The 21,177-nt window shown below is 37.6% G+C and overlaps 2 protein-coding genes and 1 long non-coding RNA gene across 13 annotated transcripts in view; 2 read left to right on the top strand and 1 right to left on the bottom strand.

The window, feature by feature from the left end:
* Nucleotides 1-5,093, top strand: part of LOC143280953 (uncharacterized) — a 62,682-nt gene extending 57,589 nt beyond the window's left edge. For all 8 annotated transcript variants that reach the window (XM_076585779.1, XM_076585775.1, XM_076585772.1 and 5 more), the window contains one exon: nt 824-5,093. In XM_076585779.1, coding sequence (XP_076441894.1) covers nt 824-900 — 77 coding nt within the window. In that variant the 3' untranslated portion in view covers nt 901-5,093. The remainder of the gene's footprint in view (nt 1-823) is intronic.
* Nucleotides 1,318-16,018, bottom strand: LOC143280957 (uncharacterized). 4 transcript variants are annotated; one of them, XR_013055077.1, is made up of 3 exons: nt 15,953-16,018; nt 10,151-10,273; nt 1,318-9,699 (listed from the first exon to the last, which is right to left on the bottom strand). It is a non-coding gene; the product is annotated as an uncharacterized LOC143280957 (long non-coding RNA). The 4 variants fall into 4 exon arrangements; XR_013055079.1 differs by lacking the exon at nt 15,953-16,018 and adding an exon at nt 11,265-11,349; XR_013055078.1 differs by lacking the exon at nt 15,953-16,018 and adding an exon at nt 11,282-11,337.
* LOC143280954 (methionine synthase-like) overlaps nt 11,446-21,177 on the top strand; it is a 53,415-nt gene continuing 43,683 nt past the window's right edge. The window contains exons 1-6 of the mRNA XM_076585780.1: nt 11,446-11,567; nt 15,067-15,266; nt 17,207-17,296; nt 18,715-18,784; nt 19,224-19,316; nt 20,187-20,293. Of these exons, the coding sequence (XP_076441895.1) occupies nt 11,525-11,567; nt 15,067-15,266; nt 17,207-17,296; nt 18,715-18,784; nt 19,224-19,316; nt 20,187-20,293 (603 nt within the window). The 5' untranslated portion in view covers nt 11,446-11,524. The remainder of the gene's footprint in view (nt 11,568-15,066; nt 15,267-17,206; nt 17,297-18,714; nt 18,785-19,223; nt 19,317-20,186; nt 20,294-21,177) is intronic.

Here is a 21,177-nt window from a genome sequence, read left to right as displayed (position 1 = left end):
GGGTTCTAATGTTGTGCTTATCCCATCATTTTGTCAATATGATTCTGTATGAGGAAAGAAAATAGGTGTAAATGAGTTCTTAATATGTAATAACAACAACAAAGATACTTGCCAAGTTTAGTTCTCCGACCCAGTATGAATCAACCACAACACATTATATCAGCATGTTGGTTGTGTAAACGAAAGAAGAAAGAAAGAAAGTAAAAAAACAGCACTCAACTACTTAAAAAGGCAGGTGAGAATTTACGCTTTGCATAATATCACACACATAATTGGTTTCTCTGAGAATTGCCTATCTGCATATATGTTTGTGTGTGTGTTTGTTGTTGTTGTTTTCAAAGGAGCAGTGTTGAATGTTTTACTAGTATACATTATTTCTTGACTTTCAGTGTTATGTTGTTTCTTCATTTTTTGGTGTGATGATAATTTTGAATTTTTTTGGTGTTATTTCTTGATTAATTTGGTGTGATTTCTTCCCTTTTTTGGTGTAGATTTACATTGTATAAACAGACTTATTCAAACAATATCTTAAACTGTACATTATTCTCACCCCCACCCCCGTGTGGGGTGTGTCATGGTGTCTGTGGTGGGGGCTGGGGATGAGGTGGGAGATGTGTGTGAGTCATGGGTTTGTCACACTGTTCTGAAAACAGTATTTCTAGCAAGTTTATATCTGAACTTTTTTTTTTTTTAATCTCTGTCTGATTCAAATATATGTATTATTAGATGTGCTTGGAGCAACAGAACAAGTGCTGTATGAATGTACGATATCATTGTTGTTAAATTTTATAAAGTGAAGAGGAAACGTGTTGCATGCTTTCAGACCCCAGACAAGGTCCTCCCTACGGGCGACCCCCCCCACCCCCAGGGGAGGGCAGGAGACATCAGAGCCAGGTGTGAGACGCTCACTACCCCCCCCCCTCCACCCCCCATGCCCCATCCTCATCTCCCCACCTCCACCACCTCTCCCTCCACCTTGTCAGCCGTCTGGCCTGCCCCCACTACTGACTCTGCTTCCTGCGTGAAGACTGTTCAGGTGCCAAGGAGACTTAAAGCAGGGTTTTCTAAAACATCACCTTTTTCTGCTTTTTCTTCTCCTTTTCTTTTTTTTTTTTTTTTTTTTTTTTAGTTGTTGTTCTTTGAATGTACCAAAAATATAACAGTGCTGCCATTGTGATTGCATTTTGCTGTTCTTAAACAGTTAGTGCAGCATTCACGTGAAGTGAGAATGGGAACAAAATGGAAGTGTTGATGCTGGTGGTGGGCTGATGGTTTGTTTGTCACCTGCTGTAAAGAAGGATGAGTATGTGTTCTGGGTTTTTCTTTTTCTTTTCTTTCTTTTTTTTTTTTTTTTTTTTTTTGTAAGGAGTAATTTTTATGACAGATTTTTGTGCATGTTTTGCTGGTATCTGTCTTCATTGATGGACAGTACTGGATTGTTGTCTCTTGGCACAGTGTTCTGGAAAAGATGGCTGTAGAATGAAATGGTATTTGTCTTTTCTTTTTATTTTCACTTGCATAGATTTTTTTTGGGGGGGGGGGGGGGGGGTTAGGGGGGTTGTCTTTTTGTCTTTCATTCCTTTCCTCTGTGTGTCAGTCTGAATCCTGTCATATATCCAAGTCCAGCACACAGTTACCAGATCAGTCGGTCAGGGTGTGAGATCTCCAACAGCCAGCTCTTCAGGGTGTTTGCAACTTTGGGGAAAGCGCCCTGAGATCCAGCAAAGTGACCAGGGTGCAAGCAATATCACTGTTTGTTTACCTTCATTGATATGCATTCTGATCAGAAACATCTGGGTACATTTGTTTGGATTCCATGTACGCACGTTGTGACTGAATTTGATTAATGTTTGTGTTGTTGTTGTTGTTTTTGTGTGTATGCACTTGTCATCCTCAGTTGCATTTAATGGATGTGTTGATTTGTTTTGTGTAATATTTCTCTGTTTATTTCCCTCCTGATTTTGTGAAGCTTTTTTGTGGCAGTCTTGTGTGGCTTAGCTTTTGAAACTGTGATACTGACATGAAAACAGTCATCCGTGAAAACATCCAGTGCTGCAGTGACCTGTATTGGAGGCAGTGTTTGCATCATGATGTGTTTTATGCTTCGGTTTTTTTGGGTTTTTTTAAAGTTTAATGTCAAAGGACTTAACGTTTGTAGCAAGGTGAAGAAATTCTGACGTTCCAGTCATGGACGTGGATTCTGGGTGTCCAGAATGAGCAAGATGTTTCACATCCAGTGTGATGTTGAGGTGTACATTTCAGTACTGGTCTAGAAATGTACTGCAGCTCGTTCTGTGACACGTTCCACTGTCACAAGATAGGAAGCCCGTGCCATTTTTTTTTTTTTGTTTGTTGGTTGGTTTTGATAAACAGCGCATGATCAGGAGAAACAGCAACAGCTGTCTGTTGAGGATTTTATTGCTTCATGTCAGCAAGCAGAATAGGGTATTGAGAGAAAGTGATGCTCAGTTATTTTTCATTTAATTCACAATTCAATTCTATGATTTTGAAATCAAGCGTGATGATGTTTTAATTGGAGTATAATACAGAGTGCTTTTTTGTCACTGTGATAAAAAAGAAAAGAAAATAAAGGTGAAAAAAAAACACATACATCACTGAGGCCCACTGTGAAAAATGAAAAGTGCAGAATGAGACATTATACACTGGGAAATGGGAATGATTTTTGTATAGATTTGTTTGGGGTTGTTTTTTTTTTGTGTGTGTGTGTGTTTTATATCATTTATTGAGTAATTTACATGTTGTTGTTTTTATTATTTTGTTGAGCACAGTGTGGTGAGAAGAGTGAGGTTTACTGAAGGCCAGTGGATGGGAAGAGCAGTAAGAAGTTACATCTGGCTATCAGTATGGATCATGACAGAGAAATCTGGATCTGGATGAAGCTTTGGTTTGAAATTTGTTCAGTGTTAGCTGCTGGTAAAGATAGAACAGCTGCTGTTTTTTGGGTTTGTTTTTTTCGTGATTCTCAGTGATGGTTGGGTGGTTTGGAAAAGACCTGGTAACATGTATTGCTTGGGCAATTTTTGTTTGTGCTTTGTTTTTGTTTGTGCTTTGCTTCGTTCTTGTTTGGGCTGTTTTGTTTGTGTGCTTTGTTTTGGGCTGTTTGTTTGTTTCAGTTTGTTGGTGTGTGTGTGTGTGGTGCAGAGATATATTATGTGGTCCTGTGAGCCATGACTGTCAAGCAGTCAGAACAGAAAGGCCAGTCATGGATCATTAGCAGTCTGTCTTGGGAGTTGTGGAGCTGGGTATTGAGGAGTTCAGTGGAGAAGCAGCATTTTGTTTTTGTTGCTCTTGGTGTCCTGTCTGTGTATTCAGGAAGAAGGTTGCAGAATGGATAAAAAGCCTATGAAAATATTCTGATAAATGCATTGATCTTATTTAGATACTGACTGCCAGACATGCAGAATTCTTTATCACAAAAGTATGTACAAAACATGTAGAGGGAGACATATTTGTTGTTGCAAATATTATGATTCTAAGATCTTCCCAAAGTTGTGTAAGAAAAAGAGAAATCTTCAGAAAGGCTGAGAGAAGAAGATTGTGGACGCTAGCAGCCATCTCAAACCAGCTTGTTGGAGGAAAGAAAGCAAGAAACAGTCATTGCTAATCCACCAAATCATGGAGGTTTTTTTGCTGAAAAAAACGATTCTTTGATTTCAGCTTTGACATTTTTGTTTCTTTAAAAAAAAAATATATTGATTAAAAAATGTTTTTAAAAAATGGTTCATTGCCATTACATTGTTACAGGTGGGTGGGGTTTTTTTAACAAAAATTAAAACCAAATCCATTGTGTATTATTTACCAGTTATTATAGTTATTATAGAAAGATTTCAGCATGCACTCTTTACAGTCACATACAATTATTGATATATGTATATGAGCTCGTGAAAAGGCAGTCTGTTCATGTTGGGCATGCTGTATTGGTGTTACAAAGTAATAAAGATATACATAGAGAAAAACAGATTTGCATGTTATGAATTGAGTCTTCTTTGCATTGTACATATTAACCATTGAAAGCAGAAACAGGTAATACTTCAGTCAGATCCACAGATGTCCAGTGTTTGAAAGTTGTACAAATGGTTTGGTTCAGTAGTTTTGAATTATTGATTTTGAACTTGTAGTTGTGTTTGTGGTTATTGTTGTTCTGTGGGATAAGGGGTGAGTGGTTGTGTGGAATGTTGTATGGAAGGTGGTTCTTCTCCTTGGATAGTAAGTACTTGTTCCATCTGGTTCTCTGGTTTCAAGTTGATTACAAACCAAAATATATCTGTACCATTGAAATCAGCACCGTCTTCAAATGACCGTAGACAAGCTTTATTTGTGTGTGAATGAAATTATTAGTTATGGTGGCAAGCACATGTCCATTTTTTCTAATGATGTTGTTACAACAAAATTCTTGGGGGGTTTTTTGTTGTTGTTGTTGGGTTTTTTTTATCATCAGGGTGTTGGATGTATTTCTTTTGTTAGTTTAGTAGACCTAAAATTTGAATGTGTGTTGGGCGTGTTGTTCATCTGCCAAAGATAAGGTTGTACACACACACAAGGTAAGCCATTCTGCACGTATGCCCACATTATCAGAGTTTGTCAGTTATCACTATAAAGATCACTATTTCTTCGGTGTAAGTCATGAAGTCAGTAATACATGAATGAGAGTTTGATGTGTGTATTACTTGAAGATTAAACCACTTGATATATAAATATAATATACATGTATCATATGCTTACAGAATAAGATTTGCCACACATGATGGATGTAACTTAGAGCAGCGTTGACTGAGTGGGAAATGCCAGATCTCATCTGATTGCTGTTTGCAGTATTAGGTTTCTTCTGCTTCACTTTGAACACATGAGTAGGAGGCAATATGTTTTATTCCTGTCTCCAAAGATGACTGGTGTAATATACCGTTGAAAGTTGTGCTGTGAAATGAAGCAATGTTTTTGTGTAATGTGTTCAATATTGTTGTTAAATTATTGTATTAAAGAAACCCTGGTGCAGTCTATTAGTCAGTGTCTTTTTGTGGGGCTGAAATGCCTGATATCTTGTAAAGAGTGCACAATAAAGATTAATGAATGTTGCCCTGCTCTTGACTGGAATTCGGTAAAGATGTGCACAAGCGTTTCTTGTTACCAATTACAGAACTGTGCAAGTAGGTGTGCTTTTTGTTTTCTCTGCCTTTATTTCTTAGGCTTGCTATTCACTGTGAGGTCATTTGGATATACGCATTCATACACTCATTTGGATATATGCATTCATACACTGAACATTTTAAATGTAAAAATATTCCCCAGCACAAATGCAAAACACTGAATTGTCAGTGCTGCGCTTCACCAGTATGTCATGGTAAGATATGTGTATGTGCATGATTTTCATCTGTTAAAATGCATATGATACAACAATATTAGCCCATATTTCATTCATACCCTTCCCTGCTTTCTGTATTTTATGTTTAGTATGAAAAAGAACCCACCTAATTCAGGAGAGAAGTTTCATAAAAGTCATAGATGGATATATTCAGGGAATATATATTCCTCACATTTTGCACAACAGGAATCAGAAAATGTGAAGACTGTTTCTTTGTTGTTTTTATTTGTACTGTATGGGGAATTTTTTTTTTCAAACAGTTTGCTAACACTTTGTTTTCAATAATGTTTACACACTTGTATCATTAATCACTTTTTTTAAAATTGGGGAAGAGGGGGTGGGGTGGGGGAGATTGAGGTATCACTGGAGAAAAGTGGTTTGAGGAAAATTACTTCCTTTCCCTTATTCATCACATTGTACACTAAACTTCTGTGTTCAAGTTAATATATTCTTTTGGACTTCTTAAAGACCACAATGAATATTGTATATAAAATACAAAGAAAAGGATTATTGAACAGATAAACTCTAATTAACAAAAAACAACAAAAACCCCAGCAACAACAGACAACAAATTAATACCTTAGTTAACATGTTTCTTTTCTTTTTTATGTTTAGATTTAGGAAGAAAAATCTACCTCAGTTAAAGAACAGATTCTCTTTCTGATCCATGTTTGAATCACATCACAACACAAATTTTGTATGTTATGTGTGGGAGCTTTCACTCTCTCACATATGTAATACAAGAACAATTATTTTATTGCACTGATATATTGAGTAAGAGTAATATCTCTGTTCTCTCATACAACCGAGTATTTACCAGAACTGGAAATTCGTAACACACGTGATGAAAAAGGCTTAACATTCAATCATAATACAGTGAACACTAGCGAACTTCAAGGATACTTGAAATTGCGTTAACTTAAAATTAGGACATGCCACTTCAAATTTTCCTTGATTCTATATCAGTTTATTGGAAAGTTTCTTATGCAAAATGAACCAAAACAGATTAAACTCACTAAGTCCTGCTGGTTAGCTCCCCTGACTTTCCCCACAGACCCATTTGTACAGGTAAGAAATAAAATCACCAGAAAAACAAATGTTAGAATTTATAAACTAAAAACTTTAAAACTGATCAGTAAGATGAGAAGTTAGTTGGGGACAAAATATACTTCCTCCTTTCTTATGCTACATCATACAGTGAGATGATGAAGGTATCCATATTTTTTGTTCGAAATTTACATACAATGACAGCTTGTAAACGAATCCAGGAAAACACAAAGAGTTTGAAACATATTAAATTCAAAACGTAAAACAGTCACATACGGCTCATTTGTCTAAGACTGCCTTGTGACTGAGACGAAACTGGGTCAGACGCCATTGTTGACATGCACTGTTCACGTGAACCAGTCACCGTGAGCACAGCAACACACACTGCATTTACTGATCGCAGTGGAAAGGTCAGTTATGATATTCTTAGCTCATAATGTCATTATGGAAATCAGGTGCCATGCCAAAAATTTAAAACTAAGCCCCCATTCAGGGCCCCTTCTTCTGAAACGGTTGTAAACAGTAGGGCTCTGTTTGGGGCCTTTCGTCTGGAATGAGTTAAAGGACCAGCAGATGCACAGGCAGTGGTTTTTAAATGAATCAGTGAATAATGCAACCACAATGTGTGTGTGTCGAGTCAAAATTATCTTTACTGAGGGTAAAAGAATAAGCTTATACATCATTTTTACATCCTCTGTATGTGTGTAGAACAGAATATTCCAGTGCAGCCTGTCACAAAAAATTGGCCACCACTGTTGACCTGTTGTAACTGTCTATTCTTGACAATGACCACAGGTTCTGGCCAAATTCTCTCTCTCTTGTAATATTGTGGTGAAAAGTAATCCACTACTGCTTTATTTCTTAACAAAAAATAATGACACAAAGTCAGCTTTACAAACAAATCACACTGTCAGCTGAAATATGAAAATGTAACTCGAAAGGAACATACCTCCTGCAGACAAAGAGAAACAGGAAGAAAGACAACATTGGAACCAACAGAGATCTAAACAGTAGTCACCACATCCCAGGTTATTTTCACACCAACTACTCTGACTCAGGATCTGTACTCACTGGGATAACATTTGCAAAAGGTTCCAGTCATCTCTTGACGGGCGCAACAGCCGAATGGTTAATGCGTTGGACTGTAATCCATGTCAGCGTTCTTTGGGTTATGGAAACAGAACATACCCAGCATGCACACCCCCGAAAACGGAGTATGGCTGCCTACATGGCAGGGTAAATAAAATGGTCATACACATAAAATGTTACATGTTTGTGTGTGTGCATGCCTGAAATCTGATTGAATGACACAGGAAACTAATGATGAGCGCCCAGTGGCAATTGTCATTTGGCTCTACCCAGGTAGGCAGGCTGTTGTGCAAATGACCGGGGTTTGTAAAGTGCTTAGAGCTTGGTCTACAACTAAGGATAGGCACTATGTAAGTATCCATATCAATCAATCGATCATATAACATTTTGATTTTTTTATATAACATTTTGATTTTTTTTTTTTTTTTTTTTTTTTAAAGAGGAAGGCTATTTTAAGCTTAATTAAGTTGGCGTTAAAGAAGTGAAAACATCCAGCAAATATAAAGCACCAGTTAAAGTAACATTTGCAAGAGACAGAAACCCCATAGGTTCACCAACATTCCAAGTTATGTTACACAACAATCTGTAAATGGAAAAGAAGGGATAATAATGCAACAAGAGAACTGTCATCTTCACTGCACTTCATTTTCACCATCTTGCTTTTCCAGTCACATTATCACAAATTACTCCCACCATTATTTCTACATCCTGATCAACAGATGTTGAACAACATGTATCTGGCATAATATTTGACAGATCTGCTGAACAAATTCAAAGTGGAGACAAGTCACTGATCACACAACCATCGCCCAAGCCAGAGCTTTCAAAACCAATCTACAATAAATGCACAGCCTCCATTTCAACATCAGTAAGTCAACTGTTCATAAAAATTGAAACAAATGTCAAAAAAAAAAATCACTCAAGTTTACAACTTGAGAAATACAAACACGCAATAAAAAAAACCAAAACAATACTTTAAAAAATCACTTCGTTAATGTGAAGATAACTGGGAGGTAGGGGGAGGGGGCGAGGGGAAGGTGTGGGGAGTGGGGGTGAGGGTGGTCAATATCACAGAAGAGGACTTCAGAAAATTGCATAGGTGTGTCAATGCTGCAATGGTGCACACATGTTAGCAGTTTCAGAACGCTGAATGGTTTTTTTTTGGTTTTGTTTTTTTTTGCTTTTTTTTTTTAAGTTCTTAAACAACTGGGATTTTCATATAAACAACAAAATATGCAACCTAACATTCCATGATTACAGTGAATGTTTAAGCACCTTTTAAGGATTTGCTGCTCTCTCTCCTGCACTCTTTCAGTCAGTTTTTGGATCACAGCATTTTGCAAAATCCACCCCTGCAAACAAAGTGTAACTGCCTAGATAACAGGTAGAAATAAGTAAAACATGTGGAAACATGCATAAAATGGATCAGCAGCTGAAGGACAGAGTACATAATGCGGAATGTCTTCCACAAGAGCACAGTATGTGTTCACATCACAGGATACAAGTCTGCACTGTGAAAAGGAAAAAAAATGACATTGCACCTTTTGAAACTATTAAGTGCTTCCTGCATCAAATGAACTCGGCAGAAAACATATTTGTTTTGACACGAATCACACCAACCTATAACCACACTCACACACACACATGCATGCACACACATGCATGCACACACATACACACATAACTATGTATCACACATACACGCTCATCGACTCATAAAATTTACACACCTCTACAGGAGAGTTATTCCTCAGAGGAAAGAGCACACGGTACTTTGAGAAAAAGTCCAGCTCGTGACAAATGAGAAGATGACCCCTGTCAGGCACACCACTCATGTCAATCAGATCCACCTGCACACTGGCCATGAACTGTGAACCGCCCACCCTCTCCACAGCACAGATCTCTGCTGTTTCATCAAAACCGCTTTTCGTGTACCAGTCTGACTGTGAAATCACAGGCTGTATCTGGTGCTTCACGACACGACGCGCAAATTTGGATGGCCGCTGGGCCCCAGTCAAGTTGCTGCATGTCAGGACTCACTTGACCATGGGACGGAGGGACTGTCTCATGCCGGCGTGATCCTTGATGAGGTTTCTCGTTTTGGGACCTTACTGACACACTGGACAAGACCGGCAGAATTCCTGGACATATGCTCGAGTGATGCCGTAGTGGTAATCCTCTGCCTATTGTAAAAGCCAGTAAAATGGGTGTAAGCTTTATCATTTTCATGAAAGGGCTTGTTGACTTGTAACAGTTAATGGTGTGTGTGTGAGTGTGTGTGTGTGTGTGTTCTTATTTCTCTTCAGATGTATTCAAGAAATAACAAATAATAATCAGTGCCTGCAAGTGTCTTTTATTTATTGAGATAACAATGCTTTTAATTGATGCTTGACACAGATTAACCCACAATAATTAAAATAATACCTTATTCTGAACAAAACATTATGCAAGAACATGCAATACAGATTAGATTTTACACAAATATATGCACCCAGCAAAACTGAAGTACTAATATCATATAATGTGAAACAAAAATATGCCAAGTTCCGTATCACATGATAAAGTTTGACACTCTTGTATCTTCCATGGCCGAGTTTGTTGAATCAAACAAAAACATGCAAAGATCTGACTTACGTAGAGTTTGACACGCTTGTAGCCCCCATGGCTGAGTTTGTTGATGTGGATATCTTCTGTCACGTCAAACAAGGCAGGAGCAAGGACCACAGTCACCATCGCTCTTCTGCTGCCTTTCCCAAACTGAAATACACCACATGAACTTTTTTTTTTTTTTTTTTTAATGTATAATACATTATTTATACCAAATTACAATCTTGCACAGTAATATATATACACATACACACATGTACACACACACACATACATATTCTGCCTTCCTGGGCAGAACAGTATTCTGGGAATGAAATGAAAATATGACATCATAGCTCTGACATCCTTTCTGTAGTGTATAGTATACTGTGAATTGTTATTTCATCTTTCCTGTAATTTTTGCTTTGTTCAGCTACATGAGGCCCCCTCATACAACATATTTTGAAAATTTCAAAAACATGAACAAAATGGAATACAAAAAATATGACACTACAGAAGGTAATGCCATGTTAAACAATACAGCAAATATACAGCACAGTAGAACATGCCATGTTAAATAATAAAGCAAATATACAGTACAGTAGAACATGCCATGATAAACAATATTGAAATATATACAGTGCAGTAGAACATGCCATGATAAACAATGTTGCAAATATATACAGAACAGTAGAACATGCCATGTTAAACATATATATATATATATACTGATACACACACACACACATTATATATATATATATATATATATATATATATATATACGTGTGTGTGTGTGTGTGTGTGTGTGTGTTACTAATAGGATATAAGTAGATAATTCATATTCCTTTTCCATCATGTAATCATAAATTCTCATAAATCAAAAGTAGCCAAAACTCGAGATAATCATCAATCCCCTTCAAAACTCGACAGTTTACAATGGTAGGTAACATAATTCTTGCAATTAAAAAGCATTTGACAACTGTACTTTCGCTTTGAACAGATTGTGAAAGTGCAACTTTGCACGTTCTTTAAATGCGCAAAGGAATTTTCAAACTGTTACGTTGCCCGTAATGCGATAATAAAATAAAGTATGGACTGTAACCTAGCATATCTGCAAAACACAAATATTGTGTAACTATTATCTTTCTCCCAAACTGACAGAAAACTAAAAAATACTCCATTAGAACTTGGGTTTGTCTGGCATGTGTCTTGCGCAAAATGCATTCGGGCTGTGGCCGTCCAAATTTGTTTTAAAGGAAGTACAATGTCGTAATTTCCGATCATGCGTACTCTAGTTAGGTGGTTCTATAAAACTGATTTTCGGCTCTGCTCAGGCCTCACTCGCTCTTGGTCCGTTGGCAGGGTTGGGGCACGAGGAGACTAACTTTGACGTCGAGCCACAGCAGACAGCCTGCAACAATGCCTCCAACCGTACACGATAAGTCATCTGCTGCACAGTCGGGTGAGAAAAAGCTATTGAAAAAGGAAGGCGGTAAAGATTTAAGAACATGGTGATTCATAGGTTTCTGCGGCCGCGCGGGAGACAACCGATTTGGCTTGGACGACACCGAACATCGTTAAAATGTTAGCTGGTCATGTCTGTGATATTTTGAAACTATACATTAAGAAACAATGATCAGATTAGTAAGTTGTAGTTATCTACTTTGAAATGGTATTTCGACTTGTCGAATTTTGTTTCAAAATTGTGGTTCTTAACATGCCAGAAGAACACCAGACAAAAAGTGCCATCCATGTGAAGGCCAAGGGACGTAATTTGTAAACAACACGGCATGAGTTTGTGTGTTATTAGGACCTTGAGTGTATGTGTCGCCAGACAAGATGTAAGTGCTTTTAGTTCTCATTCTTTTGTGCATTTACAAGTAAATTAGATTATATATTATCGTTGTCTAAGTCCTTCAGCAGTTTAATTTACAGTACTCACATTGCGACAGCTGCTTCTAGGCCTGGCCTGCAGAAGCTTTAGAAACGTGTGTTCACCACACCCGGCATTATTTCCACTGTGATTTTTCTTTAACTCGCGTAAGCAAAGTGAGTCAGTATCACCACCCGATCTCGGTTGTCCGCGCGCGCGTGCGTTCGCGTGTTCAAGTCCGTTAAAGTGATGTTGACTATTTTCTGTGAAACTAGAAGTGGTCATGCAGGAACCAGATTTGAGGATGTATGAACGAAAAGTTTACAGTCATTTTTAGTGTGATTTCTGGTAAGGAGAATGAGAGGTCAGAGAGTATAAGTTTTTTGGGTTTTTTGCAAAATAGAAAACGCATGTCGTGCATGTGATTTTCATCAGTCCTGATAGTGACTGTCCCTGATGAGAGCATGGTGAGAAATTCCATTTAAGGGTCAAGGTCACAATATGGCATTTGATAATGACAGGGAAAGTTTAGTTACAAAAGAGATTAGTACAGTCTTAACCAAACATTGCAGGCCAGCTGTGATTAGGTCACGGTGAGAAGGAAAACCCCTTAGAGAGCTGAAGTCAGTTCAAGGTCACAACATTCTGGGGGGAAAAGTTCTCATTAACTTAGTGCAGTGATTGGTCATTGCTGAAGAACACCAGTACATGCTTTCAGATGTCAAGGTTAGAGGTCAAAGTTTAAGGTTACACATAGTGTCATAAAAATATCACACACACACACACACACACACACACACACACACACACACATCTATATCTGTGTATGTATATGTGTGTGTGTCAGTCTTAGTTTTGTCTGAAACTGAAACTGAAACTTAATTGTTTCTCTTAATTTATTGAAATATTTTTGTTGAGAGGGTATCACTGAAATATTTTGAGAGGCTATCACATGAATCTTGAAGACATGAACATCTCTTCAATAATGATTTTGATCTTTATTAAATTTTCCTTAAAAGAGTGTGTGTTTGTGTGTGTGTCCACAGTGACTATGAATATGCAATAAAAACCATAAGATCTGATTTAACAAAATTTGGGTGATAGATCTCTCTCTCTCTCTCTCTCTCTCTCTCTCTCTATCTATCTATCTATCTATCTATCTCGTCTGTCTGCCTTTGTGTATGTGTGTGTGTGTATTGCTGTGAAAGGGTATTGATTTTGATTTGTTTGGAAAAAAAAAAATTTTAATTGTGTGTGTATGTGTGTCCACAGCATACTGTGAATATACAATAAAAAACATAAGATCAGATTTAACAGATTTTGGGTTACACATCTCTCTCTCTCTCTCTCTCTCTCTCTCTCTCTCTCTCTCTCTCTCTCCCCCCCCCCCCCCCCCCAACAATAAATGACTCAGATATAGAAGTGACTGTTGGCAGTAACAATGAGGGTACTTATTTGTCTAACTTATTGGATCTGTTTTTATTGTTCCTCCTTGTTCTTGTTTTGGTCTTGTTCTTATTCTGTCCTATTTTCTTCTCATTCACTTTGTTTTGTTTGCTTGTTTGCATTTCTTTCATTTTCTTCTATTTTGTGTGCATGAATGAATTCATTTCATTTCATCATGATGGTGACAATAGCTGTTGCATAAGTGATATTGGTGATGGTAGTAGTCATTTTAGTATAAATTACAACGGTCGTACGTGGATTTCATGATAACAACAATGTGGCTTTAGTCATCCGGTTGTCGATACTGATGACATATTTCTGTTCCCCTTCCCCTTTCTCTCTCTCCCTTTCTCTCTCTCTCTCCCTCATCCATCTGTTGATCTGTGTGTGTGCGTGTGTCTGTTCTTTATCATATTCTTTTTGCAGGACCTTTTTTTTTTTTAATTCTCTTTTTATCCCCTTTTCATTAAATTATCAAGGACAGATTGGAAGAATGGGCCATGCCTAAAATCTTAATCCTTGAATAAAAAATGTTCTGAGTTCTCTCTCTCTCTCTCTCTCTCTCTCTCTCTCTCTCTCTCTCTCTCTCTCTCTCTCTCTCTCTCTCTCTCTCTCGGTCTGTCTGTCTGTCTGTCTCTGTTGCTGTGAAAGGGAAAAAAAATGTCTTGTTCACTGAATGTTTCATCATCCTTATGTATGATTCACAAAGGGAAATAAGTCACAATAAAAGTCTGCACATTCATTTTATTTTAACCGGGAGATGAGAAAATCTTCACTATTATCTGCTGAGCCACCTATTCAGGGATTTTTACCCAGGATTGTTGTATGAAAATACCAACTCTGTTGGGTTCGCTTTAGCAAAGTCATGTCATAGTGTTTAGCATTTTCACTTAGAGAACACACCAACACAGTAAATTCACTGATATTGTCTGGGTCTGATTATTTCTTTAGAATATCCAGGATGTTTTTAACCGAACTTGGTGTAGGCAATTTGCTTAATTGAACTCTTTGCTGCCAAGTTTCTGTGTGAAAAAAACTTCCCAGTGCCATATATTTTAGACTTGACGCTCCCAGTCACACAATTTGGATAATGTCCAAACAAACGGTGGACTTGTTCACTTCAAACTCCATCAAAGAGGGGGAAGTTAGTCAGTTTACTAATGCATGGGTAAGTGGGCTACAGCTGTCAAGCTTTGTGACAATTTGAAAAAAAAATGAAAAAAAAAGGTCCGTTTAAAATGATCCCATAATGTTGACTAAAGTCCCCTATGGTGGTGAAGTAATTACAAAAGTTGTAATGGCAGCAAAATAGTTAGCATCTGGATTAACCTCTTGAGTGCCATAGCACATATTAGGTACATGCACCATCATGTCACTGATGATATCATCAGAAGAAGATGAATAACTCTGGAAGGCTGAAATTTCCACAGAGTTTATGTAAGTGGTATATCTTCAGAATATTTTCTCAGATTTAGGCTTACTGTTTTGGATTATGTTTTATGACTTGCAACATCACTTTTTACTGTTTTCCCCTCGGTACTGAAGGGGCTTGCTAAACTGTCCGAATATGTACAGTTGCACAGCCTTTAAGACCATCCTCACAGCTGGTTTAATAAACGTTGGTGTGCTTTGTGTTGTTCAGATGTGGCGGCAGAGATCGAAGCCACCCTGAAGAAGCGCATCATGATCTTCGATGGGGGCATGGGCACCATGATTCAGATGGCCCGCCTGGAGGAGGAGGACTACCGGGGGCAGGAGTTTGCTCAGTGTGAACAGTCCCTGAAGGGCAACAACGACCTGCTCAGCATCACCAAGCCCGACCTCATCTACCAGATCCACAAGGTGGGGAGGTGAAGGGGAATGGCTGGGGCATAGGGAAGTATAGGGAAGGGCACCCTAGCCTGAAGAAGATGTTTTTACAGCGAAAATTTGCTGCTTTTTAAAAATAGAAGTTTTAAAGACTTGCAGAGCCTACTGTTGTTGACAGTGCCATATATATATATATATATATATATATATATATATACATATAAATAAATAAATAAAAATATATTATTTATATATGGCACTATGTCTTACACTGAGATAAAACAAAGTGCTTGAACATCAGATGTTTACAAGCATGCGCAACTCTGAATCACAAAGATGATGAATCACAAAGATGAACAACAATACATGTAGGTAAACAGCTGGGGAAACTACAATACTACCAATATTGTTATTGCCATTGCAGTTACTATGAACTGACAATTTAGAAGCTGAGTAAAAAGAGGCTGAATCCCTTCCAATGCTTTAAACATAATCATGTATCCATTTGACCTTGTAAATGAAAATGCAGATTTGTATTTTGAATTTTTTGGTTAGTGACCAGTAGATTTACATGTAGACTTTTTGTAACAGACTAGAAGTATTTATGGTGGCACTGTTATTATGATGATGTGGATACTTATACAGTGCCTATCCTTCGTCAGAGACCAAGCTTTAAGCACTTTTTGAACACAGAGTCATTTGCACAACAGGCTGCCTACCTGGGTAGAGCTGAGAGCTGCCTTTGGGCGCTCATCATTTGTTTCCTGAGTCATTCAGTCAGGTCTGGTCTCAGTCGTGCATACACACACCAACACCGACAGAACTTTTTATGTGTATGACCCTTTGTTTCTTTTCTTTACCACACTATGTACACAGCCATACTCTGTTTTTAGAGCTTTGCATGCTGTGTTTGTTCTTTTCTCCATACCTCCCTGGTTAACAAGGATGATTATTATTTGTGCCAACAATATGCACACACACACACACACACACACACACACACACACGTCAGCTTTGTGACAGGAATGAGCTTTTCTGATTTCCACAGCTGTGTTTTTATTGGGGTTTTTTTTTATGCAGCTGTACTTTGGTTTTCATGAGATTGTTGATACACTACACTAGCAGTCGCATGCACATGCATGCACGCACACTCAAACACACACACACACACACACACACACACACACACATATACAAGCACTCACATGTGCGCACACACACATACACACTTAAACACACACCAGCATTACACTTAGGTTCTGAGATATGTTTGGTTATGACCTCCACAGTTGTTAGATGAGAAGAAAAGATACAGAATTTTCTTGTGCAGCTGCATTTTTTTTTTTTTTTCATTTAGGTTGTTTGCTGCTGCTGCGTCACTTTCCCATTAGCATTTCATTGTCCACGCATAGTTTATCTTTTTTTTATTGACTTAAAATATAAACAATGAAAGATACATTTGAGACGACTGCATATTCCACTGAGAAAAAAAAGTAAGAAGACTGTTGAAAATGAAAAATAGTTAGAAACAACTGTTACTGTTGAAGAGTTAGGAAAAGAAAGAGTACAAAAATGATCAAGACAAACATACTATTTCCAGTTGCAAAGCTGAACTTGTGGAGATACGAAGTAAACAGATTGAAAGTGGAGTTATTGTTTAGAGCTAGATGGATAACTGAAGTGGAAAAATATCAGAACTGTTTGCTTTTTATTATTATTATTATTTAAAAGAAAAAAAGCATTGTTTTGACAATGAAAAACTAAAGGAAAAAAAAGACGCTGAAGCAGTATCAGTTATGAATTTAGCGACATGATGAAAAGCTTTAAAGAAAATTCATATTGATAAAAAAAACAAAAAAAACAACTGTTGACAGTTATGAATTTTGACATTGGTGACCAAATTTCTACTTTTAAAAAAAAAAAATGTTAAGGAATAGAGTATATGCGTTTGTGTGTGTGTGTGTGTGTTTCAGGACTATCTGGAGGCAGGTGCTGATTTCATAGAGACCAACACATTCAGCGGCACAACCATTGCACAGGCTGATTACAGCCTTGAACACTTGGTGAGTGCTGTCACCAGTCAGCTGTTTCCTGGCTTGACGTTTTTCCTGTCTGTGTTCGTCTCTGTCCTGTGCTGTCTCTCTGCCTTGTAGTTTGTATTTGTATTTGTATTCCTTTTTATCACAACAGATTTCTCTGTGTGAAATTCGGGCTGCTCTCCCCAGGGAGAGCACGTCACTACACTACAGTGCCACCCATTTTTTTGTATTTTTTCCTGCGTGCAGTTTTATTTGTTTTTCCTGGCGAAATGGATTTTTCTACAGAATTTTGCCAGGAACAACCCTTTTGTTGCCGTGGGTTCTTTTACATGCGCTAAGTGCATGCTGCACACGGGACTTCGGTTTATCGTCTCATCTGAATGACTAGCATCCAGACCACCACTCAAGGTCTAATGGAGGGGGAGAAAATATTGGCGGCTGAGCCGTGATTCGAACCAGCGCCCTCAGATTCTCTCGCTTCCTAGGCGGACGCGTTACCTCTAGGCCATCACTCCACTTCTCTCACTTCACTGTGCTGGCAGGCTGTGGATCCAAACGTTGCAGATGTTGGACATTCGTAACTGACTTGGGGTGCAGATTTCGTGGATCTGAAGCAGACAGACGTGTGATGATTGTGGTGGTGGTGGTGGTGGTGATGTTTTTATTGATGGTGGTGTTTATGGTGGAATGATGATGAAGATGATGATTGTTATTATTATTGATATTTGTTATCATTATTACTACTATTATTATTATCATCATCATTCTGCTTAGGTACTTTTCCATTCATTATAAGATTTGAAGATTTCCTTATCTGTACCAGTTTTGTTAATAACAGTCTCTCTTGATTTGTTCTTTTCTTTTTTTTTTAGTGGGGGTGGGGGTGGGTGGGAGAAATGAAATCTGTGCACAGTAAAAAGAAAGAAAAATGTCAGTCACCACTAGTGAGACCAGTAGCCTTCATCTTCATTCATGCATCATAATGTCAAACTTTGGAGGGTGGGTTGGTGGTAAGGTGGGAGTTGGGTGGGGGTGGGGGGAGGGGAGTGCAGAGAGGGCTAGAATATGGAGGGAGGGATAGTGGCAGATGTTTTTTGAAAATATTTGTTCTAGAAATGAATGAAGAATCTGCTTTTTTATTCAGTTTGGTTGTACTGTCCTGAATATCAGTATTTAACTTGAAAGCGTGCTGATCATGATCAAGGCTTCAGCAGAAGGCAATAACAAGCAGTTTTGAATCTCAAGAGTCTTTTCCAGACTTTGTGACTTGGGAAATGACCAAGTCTTATATAAGACTTTATAGTTTGATGTTGATTGTGTCTCAGAATGGATATGAATCTGACATCTGATGTCTTCCATGAACTTTATGCATCTTTTTTTTTTTTTTTTTTTTTTTAATGATTTTTTTCTTTTTTTGTCAAAAATGATGTATTTGATTTCAGGTGTATCGTTTGAATGTGGAATCAACAAAACTGGCTCGCAGGGCAGCAGACGATGTAACAGCAGCCACAGGTATTCCTCAATCATTGACTTTCTGTTTTCTGTGTTATTTTCTTTTAAATTTTCACTGTCAAGTCATTCAAAGATGTAAGTGAAACAATTTTGAAAGTATGGGTCATTGTTTTCTGAGTAAGAGAAATGTGTAGAAGGAAGGTGAGTGAAATACTCCACTTCTATATTTTTTGTTAAAATCATTTTTAATCTTCTTGCTCACTGTTGTTCCAAGCTTTTTCAGTACAGTAATAGACTATTTGTGTGTTTTCTTAAATATTTAAAAAAGAATAAAATAATATAATAATAATAATATATTTCCATCATAAAATCATAGACATTGTATTATGCAGGTATGGAAAGGTGTGTAGCTGAATAGACTATTTGTGTGTGTGTGTTTTGTACATTTAAAAAAAAAAAATCATTTCACTCTACAAATTGCGTGCATTGTATCGTGCAGGTGTGCGAAGGTATGTGGCTGGATCGATGGGGCCAACCAATCGCACCTTGTCCATCTCACCGTCGGTGGAGAAACCAGAGTACAGGAACATCAGTAAGACTTTTCTCCCGTTCTTCCTTCACACCTCTTGATCCTCAGTGTTTCCCCCCTTCATCGATCCACATTCACATGTGTGTGGATTAATGTTAATGTTATGATTCGTTGTGTATGGCCACTCAGTGGTGTGGGTGATATTGCTACTGGGAGGTCACTAGAGATGAGCTATATAAGTATCGATGACATGAACATGACTTATTTCTGACAGTGTTTAGCAGCTATGTAACTGTCAATGACATAAACATGACTTCTTGTTTCTGGCAGTGTTTAGCAGCTATATAAGTATCAGTGACAGAAACATGACTGTAGATTCTGACAGTCTTTTATCAGCTATATAACTATCAGAGTCGTTAACATGACTGTTGTTTGCGGCAGTTTTTTATCAGCTGTATAAGTATCAATGACATAAACTTGAATGTTGTTTGTGGCAGTGTTTAGCAATTATATAAGTATTGATAACATAGACATGACTGTTGCTTCTTGCAGTGTTTAGCAGCTATGTAAATATCAGTGACATAAACATGACTGTTGTTTCTGGCAGTGTTTAGCAGCTAAAAAGTATCATTGACATAAACATAACTGTTGTTTGTGGTAGCCTTTCAATGGCTAAATATCAGTGACATAAACATGACTGTTGTTTCTGGCAGTGTTTAGCAGCTATATAACTATCAATGACATAAACATGACTGTTGATTGTAGCAGTGTTTAGCAGCTATATAAGTATCAGTGACATAAATATAACTGTTGTATGTAGCAGTGTTTAGCAGTTATGTAAGTATTGATAACGAAAACATGACTGTTGTTTTTGGCCGTGTTTAACAGTTATGTAACTGTCAATGACATAAACATAACTGTTGTTTTTGGCAGCTTTTCAGCAGCTGGTTGAGGCGTACAGCGAACAGGCCAAGGCATTGCTGGAGGGGGGAGCAGACGTGTTGCTGGTGGAGACCATCTTCGACACCGCCAACGCCAGGGTCAGGGGGAGATAATGTTGTCATTTCTTTGGCTGATTTTCTTTTTGACTCACTTGTGTAAACAAAGTGAGTCTGTGTTTTAACCCGGTGTTCGGTTGTGTGTGTGTGTGTGTGTCCGTGGTAAACTTTAACATTGCCATTTTCTCTGCAAATACTTTGTCAGTTGACACCAAATTTGGCATAAAAATAGGAAAAATTCAGTTCTTTCCAGTCATCTTGTTTAAAACAATATTGCACCTCTGGGATGGGCACAAAAATTTTTAAAAAGAAGCCAAATTATATGCAAACTGCATTTACTGTTATATTTATATTTTTTTAATTCTCTAAACTTGGCACTTTGATATGATAATCTGACGCAACAACAAGAGCAGTCATTTTTATCATTTTTTGTTCAAACAGGAACTAATTTTGCTAAGCATGGAAGTTATATTTATTTTGCAAACGTTTTGGTGCAGATAGTAAAAAAGGGAAATTAATCTGTAATTAATGCTAGGGGACTTAATTTGCTTTAAACTGATCTTTCTCATCTTAAACATTACATTTTGAAATTATACTCAATACATAAAAAGCGTGTGTGTTTTACTGTCAGTGTACAGGGCTTTCACTATGTTCATTCGCCCAAGTGGTCTTTTTCGGAAAATACTAAAATCAATACGACGAGTGGACTTTATAGATCTATTGGCTGAGCCCTGAAGGTCATGGGCAAAAATCAATTGCGTATAGATATTTATACATATCAAAGCGCATGCTCATAGTCTTCGCGAACGCGAACGATGCCATTTTGTTTCAAGTTGTTGACCTGCCCGTTCAATCCTATATTCAATGGACAATACACGATAACATGTGATGGAAAGTTGAAGAAGGAGACCGTTAAATATTTATTC

This window comes from Babylonia areolata, chromosome 4 (assembly GCF_041734735.1).
Source record: "Babylonia areolata isolate BAREFJ2019XMU chromosome 4, ASM4173473v1, whole genome shotgun sequence".
Taxonomy (NCBI): Eukaryota; Metazoa; Mollusca; class Gastropoda; order Neogastropoda; family Buccinidae; genus Babylonia; species Babylonia areolata.
The sequence above is the reverse complement of the archived record's forward strand: the minus strand, read 5'-3'. Positions and strand labels throughout refer to the sequence as shown.